At 38.5% G+C, this 13,890-nt stretch overlaps 1 protein-coding gene across 6 annotated transcripts in view; it reads left to right on the top strand.

Annotated features, from left to right (window-relative positions):
* The first annotated feature begins 4,240 nt into the window (after positions 1–4,240).
* Positions 4,241–13,890, top strand: part of ADGRV1 (adhesion G protein-coupled receptor V1) — a 593,238-nt gene continuing 583,588 nt past the window's right edge. For all 6 annotated transcript variants that reach the window (XM_054488480.2, XM_063664978.1, XM_063664980.1 and 3 more), the window contains exon 1: positions 4,241–4,391. In XM_054488480.2, coding sequence (XP_054344455.1) covers positions 4,370–4,391 — 22 coding nt within the window. In that variant the 5' untranslated portion in view covers positions 4,241–4,369. The remainder of the gene's footprint in view (positions 4,392–13,890) is intronic.

The following is a 13,890-nucleotide window of genomic DNA, read 5'->3' on the forward strand; positions in this document are numbered from 1 at the left end:
CTTTGGGACGGGAAATTCTTTCCTTTGACTTACAAATTCTGAATCAGGTTCTGACAGTGGGGCCTCCTTCTCACTTATTTTTCCAATCATATCGCTCATTTAAAGAATGTTAAGAGCCTATTTATGTACTGACTCTTTGAGATAACTTGGATTTAAGTTCTGTTTGTTTTTTCATTATTGCTATAGTTTGGACATTTGACCCTTCCAAACCTCATGTTGAAGTCCAATCCCCAGTGTTGGAGGTGGGGCCTAATTGGAGGTATTTGGATCCACCAGGAGGTGGATCCTTCATGAATAGCTTGGTGCTGTCCATGAGTGAATTCTTGCTTTATTAGTTGCCGAGACAACTGGTTGTTAAAAAGAACCTGGTACTTCCCAGTTCTCTCTCTGGCTTCCTCTCTTGTCATAGGAGTTCTGCACTTGCCAGCTCTGCTTTACCTTCCACCATGAGTGGAAGCACCTGAAGCCCTCACCAGAAGCAGATTCTGGTACCATGCTTCTTGTACAACCTGCAGAACTGTGAGCCAAATAAACCTCTTTCTTTATTAATTATCTAGCCTCAGGTATTCCTTTAAAGCAATGCAAAAATGGATGAAGACAATTACAGAGTTCTAAAATGATAAACACTAAAATCTATGGAGAATGTTACTATATATTAGTGTGCAAATGCAGTGGGGGTGGGGTACTGTTGAGGTGACTGGGTGCCTTATTTTATCTTTAGATTCTAGGTGGGTCTGAACTTAAGAGTGGGGAGAGAAAGAGGAGTTCAAGTCCGTGGCTCCTGACAATCCCTACTTTTTCTTTTCCTATCTGGGACCTAGGGCCCAAACAGAAAAAACCTTTGAGAGGCAGATTCGGGTACTCTCGAAGTATTATCCTCCTTTTACTTTTGGGGAGTAAGAGGGAGTAGATATTGCCTAAGCTCGATTTTGCTGCTTTGGTGAAATTCCTTTACGCATGCCTAAACTTAGATATGTGAAACCTAGGATATGAAAAATACCATTTTCAAGGGAATAAAAAGATCTTTTCAGAAGATTTATAAGGTTTACTTAGTATGCAAGACTAATTAAATTGGAATAGGAAGGAAAATTGTATGACATCAGTACTTTTCTTATTGGGTTTAAGAAAACTAATTTCTCTTTACTGTGTGAAATTTGGAGCTATTGGGTTGATTTTGATGAAGATTACTGTAGGAGAAAAGGCTTACGTTCTACCAGTGTTGCTTTTAGGCAGAATTGGGAATTGGGCTTTGTCTTTAGAAACTTCAGCTTTCCTTTCAACACCCTTATCTCTCAGTGGCACCTGACACCTCCCACCTCCAGGTGCCTAGTAATGCTTTTCTTTTCTTTGTTTCTTTTTAAATGAAAGCCTTTGAAGAACAAAGGATCTCTAAGTTGTAATGATGGATGAGGTTTAAAGTATCTCTGATTCAGGCATATTTGTATTTTACATGGGATCAAGTCTTATGTTTTGTAAGGTCGGATTGTGAAATATAAAGAAATGAAAAATGGGCTCTGGGAAGCTTTTTAATATGACAGGCTTTCAGGCCCTTCCTTCCTTCCCTTTCCTTCCTTCCTTCCATCCCTCCCTCCTTACCTCTTCCCTCCCTCCGTTCCTCCTCTCCTTCCTTCCTTCATGTACTGAGTTTCTACTATATCCCAGAGACTATCCTAGCTACTGAGTATAGAGCAGCAAATGACAGAGACATGCAAGCTACTCCCATGGAGCTTTCATTTTTACGGGGAGACAAAAACACCTAAATATCTTAATAAGTAAATGGGATATTTATTAGGGATAAATTATAGACATTAAATAGAAGAGGGTAGTGGCTGAGAGTGGTGGTGAAAGTTATCAGGGCAGGTGCTTCCAAGAAAGAGAGAGTTCAGCTACCCCTCAAATGAGGTCTATGATAGAAAGAGCCAATCATATGAAGCTTTGCAGAAGCAGTGTGCCTGGCAGAGGAAAAAGCTTGTGCAGTCTTGGAGGCAGGGATGATTTTGCTGTGTTTGAGACAAAGAAAGAAGCGTCAGTGTGATAGGAATACAGTGAAATGGAGGGAAAGTGGTACTAGATGAGGCTGGAAAAGAAAAGAGAAATAGAATTATGTGAGGTCTCTTGGTCCATGTTAAGAAGTTTGGATTTAAGTTCAATGAGCATTTGTTTAATAATTTCAGCATTTGAGAGCATCTACACTACTTTGTCAAGTATTTGTACCACAATTACCAACTATGTTGTTTCTTGTGGTTTTATTCTTCAAAGCAAAGCTTTTTGGAGAAGCCTTCAGCAGTCCACACACTCTCTTCTTCCTAGAGATTTCTAGCACTTGAGTGGCTTTTTTTTTTTTTGCATGGCATATTCTGCTTTTCGGTTGATTAACTTTCACCCCAGAAAGAGTGCAAATTAATAAACTTAGGGTGGTTTTAGAGATCACTGTTTTTCCCACAGTGCCTTACAGAGTCTTCTGCTTCCTAAACACTTAGTAATAATTGTTAATTACCTAGTTCCCTGAGGTAGATTGGGTGAGGGTGTAAATTTTCATTTACTCATCACAGTGCCTAGGGTAACGTCATACACAAAGTAAATATGCAAGCTGAGTAAGTCCAGTTGTGGGGAATGTGTTTAATCATGGGACTTGGTGAAACAAAAATTAAGATGGAATATTTGGTTGGTAGACGTTGACTTTGCCAGGGTATTTAGCCACAAATAAAGCCTTTACAAATGCTAATAAAACAACACTGTGGGTTGAATATACATTTTAGTAAGACGTTTTAAATAGGAAGAAAACATTTTTCTGTTATTGTTTTCTGTTTTACATGTGACTACATGGATAATTGAGTCACAGTTTTCACTTTAAGTTGCTTTGAAGTTACCGTTCATATAAGGCAGGATTTAGTAAGCATGTCTGTCTGTGTCTACTCTGTTAATATGCTCGTGGATTTAAAGCCTCCAGACCCAGGTCCGACCTTTGTTGTTGAGCCTCACAGGAAAGCTGTTCAATCTCCTGGATCACCTAGGTTGCAATTCTCCCCACCTTTTGCAGCGCCTTGATGTGTCATTTGCATTCCCAGACGGTTTCTGTATAAGAATCATTTAGTCTGAACAAACTTGCCGTTTGATACCCAGCTGTTTGTTGAGTATTGCAGCTTTCAGAGGAGGTGCTCAGCAACAGCTCATAATAACGCTAAATTAGTGCCCCCGGACGGCAGTATGTAACACAAAGTATCTAGTTATTCCTATTCCAATTAGGAAGAGTACTTGTGTGAGCTGCATTTAAAATGAGGAGGCTGAGAACCCATTTTTTTTTTTTTTCTATAAAAAGCGGTGAGTTGCTGTGGGAGTGCTAATCTTTCTCTTTGCTCCCAGTTTGAAACTTCCGTGATTCTAATAATGCTGCATTTGCTTTAAAAATCTCTGGTGCAGGCGGGGATGTGCACATTGCTGATGGTATGGTCTGACATTGGGCCTTTACCTTTGTGTACTGGGAAAGATAAGCAACATTTGCTGAGGGTTTAACCACGTGCCAGGTGTACTGTCAAGAGTTGCACTTCACACACAGTCTCATTCATCTACTCCTAACAGCCTTATGAGTTAGTAATTAATAATCCTATTTTATAAATGAGGAGACAGACAATTTATCCCAGATGTTGACCTCAATCCCTGCTTTGTAAGTTCAGTTGAGGGTAGCCCCTTCCTTTCTAATATTTCATCAATTTATGCTCAAATTCATATGGGGTAAACTTAGGGAGTGCTTCGGTCAACATGAAAAGACACATTCTCTTACGAACGGAAAAAGACTCAGTAAATGGGTTTTCTTCCCTGAAAGAAAACTAGGAATTGCTTACAGTGGAGTACCCAGGGCAGTGTGCACCGATGTCCATGGTGAGTTCCTTGTGCCCAAGGGGGCAACCAGAAAGTTTAGCCAAAGGAGACGATTAGAAAGCGCTGACCGCGCACTTAGACTGGGACGCGCAGGCAGAAGCAGGACTCGCGCGCTCTTAAGCCCAGGCAGCTCAGCTTAGGCGCCTCGCTGCTGGAAGAGTCCATTAGGGATGGCCAAGGCAGGGTGTTCCCGACGCCGGAGCGCGGACCTGGCTGCCCGCTGCGCAGAGAAGTGTGCGCTGCCCGGGGCGGCCACCCCCGCTCCGCTCGTCAGGTGAGCGCTGCCCCGGGAGCCTTGGGTCCTATTGGAGCAGAGGGGGGATGCAGAGGGAGGAGGAAAGGGAGGGGGAGAAAGGGGAGGAGGATGGAGCCCTCCGCCTGATCGGGTAGCGGGAGTAAGAATCAGCAGCCCGGGCAAAGAGTACGAACGGGAGTCAGAGGCAGAGCGGGGGTGTGTGGAGGGCCGGCGCGGACCGCCGGGAGCGCGCGGATGTCGGTGTTCCTGGGTCCAGGTAGGCTATGGCTGAGGGGTGGTGCTGCGAGCATCGCTGTGCCCCAGGGGAGCGCCTCAGCATCAGCACCTGTTGCTGCAGGTGGGCGGCGAGTGCGGCGAGTGCGGCGAGTGCGGCGAGTGCGGCGAGTGCGGCGAGTGCGGCGAGTGCGGCGAGTGCGGCGAGTGCGGCGCGGAGGGCGGGCCACAGCCGGGCGCAGGGAGGCTGGGCGCGCACCCGGCGCCGCGGCCTGCGGGTAATGAGGCATAGCTGCCCGCGTCGGTTCTGTCCAAGGCTGCGGCTTTGCAGGGAGCGTTAGGTTCCTGCACCCTCTACCCATCCCTTCCAAAGATGTCTGATCTCAAAGGTGAGAAGTGAATGAGCAGAGTGAAGAGTTTCCTTTCTTCTTTTTTTGCCTGTTTGAAACCGGAACCCTACCTAGCTTTGGTTTTAAAAAGTCTAGCTGAAAAATAACCGACCAAGAACGGCGCGCCATAGGTAATAATTGATAATGGGAAGTGTGAGATAAACTTAAGGAGACTTGTTTGTGTTCCAAAATAACCACTGCGTCGAAGCATTTCAGTGAAATATATTGATTTTAGGGAGCTTGGGATTAACATGGAGCTATAGAATAATACGTATATGTATATATTTAAAAACTTACAAATTTTTAATTTTAAAAACTATCTCAAAATTGATTTTTTTCTTAAAACCAAGAAATTATAGCGTGTTTGTCAGGGGAAAATTGATTTTAAGGTGTGTTAACTTATCCTATGTAACTTGTTTTAAACCAACTTTTCCCACTTCATGAAATCCACAGCCTTTAAAATGTGTGTAATGTATTTATTAGTATGCTGCACACTCTTTTAGAAACTGATATCAAATTTTAAAGATGCATAATTACTGAGAATTAGGATGAAAGTAAAAAATATACCTTAACTAATACAGCATGATTAGAAATTCTTACTGAAGTTATGATTACTTTAAATTACTAAAGTGTTTTTTCTCCCTTTGTGTGTCATTTATGAAAATAATTAAATCAAACAACAACAACAAAAAACCCCAAAAGATCATAAGGAAGAGAAAAAATGATATCTTAGGCAGGATACAAATGAGCACCAATAATTTATTCTGGGTTAATTTCATAGAGTAAGTGGCAAACTATTCCGCCTGTATAATTTGAGAAAAATGTAGGTTACAGGAAGATGTCACATATACTCTGAACTGTGCTATAATAAAATATATTAAATATATGTGATTAGGTATAATTTTCTGGCTCTGCCATTAACACACAATGACTTTGGACATTCACCCATCCTTCCGGGCATTAGTTTCTTCATTTATAAAATAAAGTAATTGGACTAGGTGATTGCAAAGGTTTATTTCAGCTAAAAATATTATATCTCTCAAATTATTACTTTTAGAAGAAGTAACCAAAATACACACACTTTAAAAATGTACAACCGAAGTACGACTGAATCCTATCTCCATTTTCTTAATTCCATGATGAATAAATATAGCAGTCACTCCTTAATGAATGCCTGCTATGTAGTGAATTCTTAGAAACTCTTTACATAGGTTATCTTATTTAACACAATACCACCATAAATTGAATAGTAGTATATCCCAATTTATAGATAATGATACTGAAGAATCAGTATCATTCTGATTCTGATTCTGAATGGACTGAACTTGTCCAGAGTTCCAGTTTATAAGAGCTGGGTCAAATATTTTTTCCAAATGCTCTTAGGACCTATACTATACTGAATGTGATGATTAAAAGCTAAAATTGCCTACAAACTGAAGTAATCTTGGACTACTATAAGAGTCCATAATGGGGCAAAGGTAAATTATGTAACACTGAGTCTTGATACCATTAAATATATAAATGCTGTATCAGTCTCCATTTATTATATCTTAATAAGTTACATATTTATGCTGTATATTTATTAAATGAATGCCAGTTGTATTCTCAGAAAATGATAATATGAGATATATTTGTAACACAAATGGTTTTATGGTAATAAATATAACTGCTAGAAAAAACGTGAGAGGGCAGAAGCTAGTATTAAGCAAATGCTAGTATTAAGTATGTCAGATGTCTTTCTACTTGAAGGTACTCATGCTTGAGACAAAAATGCTTACACCCAAGGGAAAAGGGTGTTCAGAGCAGAATTAGCTGTGACTAAACTCTTTTGTTTATATCCCATGATGAATCATAATAGTATGTCACATTTATTGAATATACATTGTATGCCAGGAATTCTCTTAAGCCCTTTATTAGTGTAATTTTATATTGGATCATGAATTAAATTGTATTATCCTGATTTGCAAATGAAGAAACTGAGGCAGAGAGATCTATGCCCTGGGAGGACCCACAAAAAAAAAAAATACTTTTTATCTTAGATTAAATGTGTGATCGTTCATTGTTCTGAAATTCTCAGGCTGTGAACATAACATGAAATCTTGAAGCACTGGAAGGAGACTTGGAGCCAAACTAAACCAACCTCTTTATTTTATATTTGAGGTAACTGAGACCTAGAACAGTTAAGAGACTCACTTAAGGCCACATATTTTAGTCACCTATACATTCTCGTAAACTATTAGGTAAGAAGTATCCTAATGGGTAAACTTGGTCATTAATTGTTTGATTTATTGTCTCTCAAACAAATGCCACCTCATGCCGTTTCTTATATTGCTGCCCTACTTTTATTTAAAATTTCAAGGTTGCCCCAATTAGGATGCAAAATCCTTGAAGACAGTGACTGTATTATATATTTTTCTTATATAGTATCTATAGGGTTCAGCATAATGGTTAATCTATTGAATAAGTTGCTTTGTTGCCTATTTGCTTTTGATAAGTCATTATTTTATGCACCAGGTCTGAAATCTACACAGTGGAAGCACAATGCCATCACCATTTTTCACTTCATATAGAGGGCAACTAGACAATTTACGATTCTTACAAAGTGTAATGAGCTTCTTAGATAATTGTTTAATTTGGTTATAAAATGCAGTGTGTTACCATGGAGAGATTTGGATGTGTATTTCCCTGATTTTGGGGGGGACAAATCGCATAGCTAAGTATCACACACAGTTCAGTTTACCTCCCCACCACTCTGTTCTTTTGATTTGGAAATAACTTTTTTTCTGAGTGCAAAGATAATGCAAAGTCATGCAGGAAATTCAGACAGTAAAGAAATAATGAAAAAATCACCAGAACCTCCCCAGTCTAAAGGTTTTGGTGAACATCCAGCCAGAGAGGTCTTTCTTCTCTTAACTCCTGTCGAATCAGGGTGAGAGCTGAATTATTTATTGAAACCATTTACAGTAAAGTTCTATTTAGTCTTAGTATTCCATTACTCCCGGGCAGTTCAGACTTTATGTAAATAAAGATATTTGTTGAGCAGTGAAGATAAACATACTACTAATAAACTAGAGTCTACTCCATGTAGAATGGAGTAGTACAGAAAGTTGATTTCCTCACATTGTATGCCTAATTTTTTCTTTCACAAGGTAGTTTTGGGAGCACAGGGAGCATCTTTTGCATGCATGGAGGGTTCTCCAATATGCCAGGATCTTAGGCCACACATGAAGCCACAGCACCCCAGCTCTGTTGCCCTGAGTGAGGTGTGGCAGAGGAGGAGAAGGGTGGAGCTGAGGCACAAGCGGCTGTGGTAATACAAAGGCTGTGTTTTCCGATTCCACTGTGACACACTATACACTTAAAAATGTACCAGACCAAGTCCCTCCCCCAGCTGCTGGGCAGGTGGTCATGGGGCCCTTTTCTGGTGCAGTCAGGCGTAAGTCTGGCTTTACCTCAAAGCCACGGCAAGATGCTGATAGGGCATTTCTCATTTATTTATTCAGGATTCTGAAAACCTAGAATGGACCCTCTTTTATATTAAAGGGAAACACTGGCTGCTGGAATCATTGTCCATAAATGAGTCTTGAAGTAATACTCACAAAATTATTAAGTATAAAGAAAAGTTGCGGCATCTCTTTGAGAGAGACGATAGCTCTTTCTGTATGCATTCGGATGTAATTACATTGAAAATATTTGTTTTGAAGATTATGTTTTCTGGTTATTTTAATTTCATAAATCTATTTGTTATTCAAAACTTCTTTCCCTAGGCATATTTTCTTGGTTTATACTATACATTTGAGCATAGAGATTTTTCATGCTTCACTTTATTAGGGGCTTAACATGGCTTTAATCCAACCATCTGTTCGCATCTTGGCACATCAGCACATCTGAGGTGCTGGTAGGGGCCAAATAAATTTCCCACATTTTAAAGGTTAGGGAAAGAGCTACCTTTATGAATAGATTTCAAATGATTCTCAGCAAGACAATGGTATAGAAGTGGAGTAAAAATGCATTTCATTCTCTGAAGCACAAGGTCCCCTGTCTGTCTTCAGTTTTGCTGAAAGGCAATTAGCATTTCAACTAGCCAATTTGGTTACATGCAACGAAGTACTTGGGTTTATAATTTGCTGCTCTGTCTGAGGCTGTTGAGTGGTAGGTCTTATGTAATCCTTTCCAAGTAGCCTTCTCTCCAGCATAGTTATTGTTGCTGGTCTTAAATAACTAATCAACAGAGAGTTTTCCTTGCCTTCAACTGTAGGGTGCCATAGGGCAAGGAAAATGAAATACCAAGCAAATAAGAGGATGACTGTAATTATAAATAGTCATTATTGAAATGTGGCACAGGTTGAAAGACACAGAATAGCTTCAAATAAAATGCAACTCCAGAAAGTCGTTGTGTGCACTGTTAATGGTTTCTCATGCAGTATGCACAATAAGCATAGGGCATACATACTGGGATTAATTCAGTTAACATGACTCAAAATTAACAAAGAAGGTGCAATTCCTTTATGCCAGAAAGAATTTTGTCGGGAATAAGTTTAAAAGAGAAAAGATTCTTAAGTGTTACAACAAATGAATAAGTGCTCTGAGGCATATTGTGGAAATAAAGGTTTTGTACTGTGTGCTAATTGAAAATAAGATTTTTGTCAGCTTCTTCAGTCATGAATTTTGACAATTAGGTAGTATACAATATACTTCATGTACACACTCATATTCCTCTGAAGGAGCCACTGTATGGTATGGTAATCCTTGTGTTAGGATAATTAGGATGATATTTTCCTGTAATCCTTGTCATGGACCAGCAATTCAGTGTAGCTCATCTTTTAGTGCAACACTGTTTTTGCATAGCTGTACTTGTGTAATTATTTGGAAGTAAAATAATACGTTTTTCATTCTTCAAGTAATGTTTAACTAAAAGAAGGCATAATAGAAAGAAGTGTTTTAGATATAAGTCTTACAAGTGATCAGTATAATTTTGAGAACATATGTGAAAGAATTGATTTTCATCTATATTTCCAATCTGCGATTATAAAGCTTTTGTTACAGTTATAGTTAGAATCATTAGTTTTATTTAACTAAACTCAACAGTGTTGATGAGCAGGAATGAAATGAAGAGAGCTTGTTCCTTCTCTGGCAGACTAATAACCTAAGGTTGGAGAGTGTTCTGGAAAAAGTGGGACTTGATTGGGACTTTGAAAAATGGTGGAGGAGAGGGAGTGGAAGAAGGTAGAGATGACTGGGACTAGCTTAGATTAAAGGTGCAGAAGCATGAATAATACAAGTGTCTTGTCCCAGACACGTATTAGATTAACCTGACTGGAAATGTTGAAAGAAGAGAAAGAGATAGTTGGAAGTGTAGAGAAGGTTTGATTGTTTTTTAAATTGATAGATAATTCACATATGAAAAAAAAATCACCTTTCAAAGTATACATTTCCATGGCATTTAATATATTTAAAAAGTTGTGGCTGGGCGTGGTGGCTCAGTCCCATAATCCCAACACTTTGAAAGGCCTAGGTGGGCGGGCCACCTGAGGTCAGGAGTTTGAGACCAGCCTGGCCAACATGGTGAAACCCTGTCTACACTAAAAATACAAAAAAATTAGCTGGGTGTGGTGGCGGGCGCCTGTAGTGCCAACTACTTGGGAGGCTGAGTCAAGAGAATCGTTTGAATGCGGGAGACAGAGGTTGCAGTGAGCTGAGATCCCGCCACTGCACTCCAGCCTGGGCAACAAGAGCAAAACTCCATCTCAAAAAAAAAGTTGTGCAACCATCACCACTGTCCATTCCAGAACATTTTCATCACCTTCAAAAGAAGCTCTGTACCCGTTAGCTTTTGCTCTCTATCCCACCTTTCTCCACCACCTTCCAATTCCTAGAAACCAGTAATCTATTTTCTCTCTCTATAGATGTGCCTATTCTGGGCATTTCATATAAATGGAATCATACAATATGTGGCCTTTTGTGTCTACTTTCACTTAGCATGATGTTTTAAAGATTCATCCATGTTGTACCATGTAGCAATACTTCAATCCTTTTATAAATGCCAAATAATATTCCAGAGTATGGATATGCCACCTTTCATTTATGCATTTATAAATAGATGGGTGTTTGCATTGGTTTTACTTTTTGACTATTATAAATAATGCTGCTTTAAGCATTTGTATACAAGTTTTTTTGTGCTGACATAAGTTTTTTGTTCTCGTGGTTACATCTAGGAGTGGAATTGCTAGGTCATATTGTCACCCTGTGCTTCATTTTTTGAGGAATTTCCAACTGTTTCCTAAAGTGTGTTTACCATTTTATATGCCCACCAGCAATGTATGAGAGTTTCAATTTCTCTCTGTCTTTTTTATGTTAACCATCCTATTAGGTGTGAAGTGGTATCTCATTCGGGTTTTGATTTGTAATTCCTTAATGACTAATGATGTTGAGAACCTTTTCATATGCTTGTTGGTCATTTGTGTATCTCCTTTGGAGAAATTTCTATTCAGGTTTTTTGCCCATTTTTAAAATAGGATTTTTTTTGTTTCTGTTTTTTATTGAGTTATAAGAGTTCTTCACATACTCTAGATATTAATCCCTTATCAGATATATCATTTGCAATTTTTTTTTCATTGTGTGGGTTGTCTTTTTACTTTCTTGATGGTGTCCTATGAAGCAAAATGTCTTTAATTTTGTTGAATTAATTTATTTAACTTTTCTTTAGTTGCTTATACTTTTGGTGTCACAGCTAAACAACTGTTGCCTGATACAAGGTCACAAAGATTTATACCCATGTTTTCATCTAAGAGTTTTGTAGTTTAAGCTTTTACATTTAGGTTTTTATTCCATTTTGTGTTAATTTTTAATATGATATAAGCTTCCTTCATTTGCACATAGATATCCAATTATCCAGGTTCCATTTGCTGAATAAATCATTCTTTTTTCATTGAATTGGCTTGGCTTCACTGTCAAAAATTAATTGACTATAAATGTATGGTTTTATTTCTGGACTCAACTCTATTTCATTGATCTAGTTGTCTGTCTTTCTGCCAGTACCTCACAGTCTTGATTATTTTACATATTTTGTTAAATTTCTTCCTAAGCATTTTATTGTTTTATTATGTTGTAAATGCAATTATTTTCTTAATTTTATTCTTGAATTCTTCATTACTAATGTATAGAAATAACAATTGATTCTTGTATATTGATTTTGTATCCTGTAATCTTGCTGAACTCTTTTATTTTTTTATGTGTGGAGTTTTTAGGATTTTCTATATCCAATATCATGTCATCTGTAGATATAGTTTAATTTATCTTTTCCAAGGATACGTTTTATTTTTTTTTCTTGCCTAATTGTCCTGCCTAGAACTTCCAGTAAAGTGCTGAATAGAAATTATGAGAGCTGAGATCCTTGTCTTGTCCTGTGATCTTAGAGAGAAAACTTTTGGTCTTTCAGCATTAAGTATGATGTGGATACCCATTATAGATACCCTTTGTCAGATTGGAGAATTATCGCTTATTCCTAATTTGTATAATAGAAAGATGTTGATTTTTTTTTTTAAATTTTTTAAAGTAATTCCTACTGATTTATTGAGGAAACTTTGTTTACTTTCTTTTTTTTTCTTATTATTATTATACTTTAGGTTTTATGGTACATGTGCGCAATGTGCAGGTTAGTTACATATGTATACATGTGCCATGCTGGTGCGCTGCACCCACCAACTCGTCATCTAGCATTAGGTATATCTCCCAATGCTATCGCTCCCGCCTCCCCCCACCCCACAACAGTCCCCGAAGTGTGATGTTCCTCTTCCTGTGTCCATGTGTTCTCATTGTTCAATTCCCACCTATGAGTGAGAATATGCGGTGTTTGGTTTTTTGTTCTTGCGATAGTTTACTGAGAATGATGATTTCCAATTTCATCGATGTCCCTACAAAGGACATGAACTCATCATTTTTTATGGCTGCATAGTATTCCATGGTGTATATGTGCCACATTTTCTTAATCCAGTCTATCATTGTTGGACATTTGGGTTGGTTCCAAGTCTTTGCTATTGTGAATAATGCGGCAATAAACATACGTGTGCATGTGTCTTTATAGCAGCATGATTTATAGTCCTTTGGGTATATACCCACTAATGGGATGGCTGGGTCGAATGGAATTTCTAGTTCTAGATCCCTGAGGAATCGCCACACTGACTTCCACAATGATTGAACTAGTTTGAACTAGTCCCACCAACAGTGTAAAAGTGTTCCTATTTCTCCACATCCTCTCCAGCACCTGTTGTTTCCTGACTTTTTAATGATTGCCATTCTAACTGGTGTGAGATGGTATCTCATTGTGGTTTTGATTTGCATTTCTCTGATGGCCAGTGATGGTGAGCATTTTTTCATGTGTTTTTTGGCTGCATAAATGTCTTCTTTTGAGAAGTGTCTGTTCATGTCCTTCGCCCACTTTTTGATGGGGTTGTTTGTTTTTTTCTTGTAAATTTGTTGGAGTTCATTGTAGATTCTGGATATTAGCCCTTTGTCAGATGAGTAGGTTGCGAAAATCTTCTCCCATTTTGTAGGTTGCCTGTTCACTCTGATGGTAGTTTCTTTTGCTGTGCAGAAGCTCTTGAGTTTAATTAGATCCCATTTGTCAATTTTGGCTTTTGTTGCCATTGCTTTTGGTGTTTTAGACATGAAGTCCTTGCCCATGCCTATGTCCTGAATGGTAATGCCTAGGTTTTCTTCTAGGGTTTTTATGGTTTTAGGTCTAACATTTAAGTCTTTAATCCATCTTGAATTGATTTTTGTATAAGGTGTAAGGAAGGGATCCAGTTTCAGCTTTCTACATATGGCTAGCCAGTTTTCCCAGCACCATTTATTAAATAGGGAATCCTTTCCCCATTTCTTGTTTTTGTCAGGTTTGTCAAAGATCAGATAGTTGTAGATATGTGGCATTATTTCTGACGGCTCTGTTCTGTTCCATTGATCTATATCTCTGTTTTGGTACCAGTACCATGCTGTTTTGGTTACTGTAGGCTTGTAGTATAGTTTGAAGTCAGGTAGTGCGATGCCTCCAGCTTTGTTCTTTTGGCTTAGGATTGACTTGGCGATGCGGGCTCTTTTTTGGTTCCATATGAACTTTAAAGTAGTTTTTTCCAATTCTGTGAAGAAAGTCATTGG

Source organism: Pongo pygmaeus, chromosome 4 (assembly GCF_028885625.2).
Source record: "Pongo pygmaeus isolate AG05252 chromosome 4, NHGRI_mPonPyg2-v2.0_pri, whole genome shotgun sequence".
Lineage (NCBI taxonomy): Eukaryota > Metazoa > Chordata > Mammalia > Primates > Hominidae > Pongo > Pongo pygmaeus.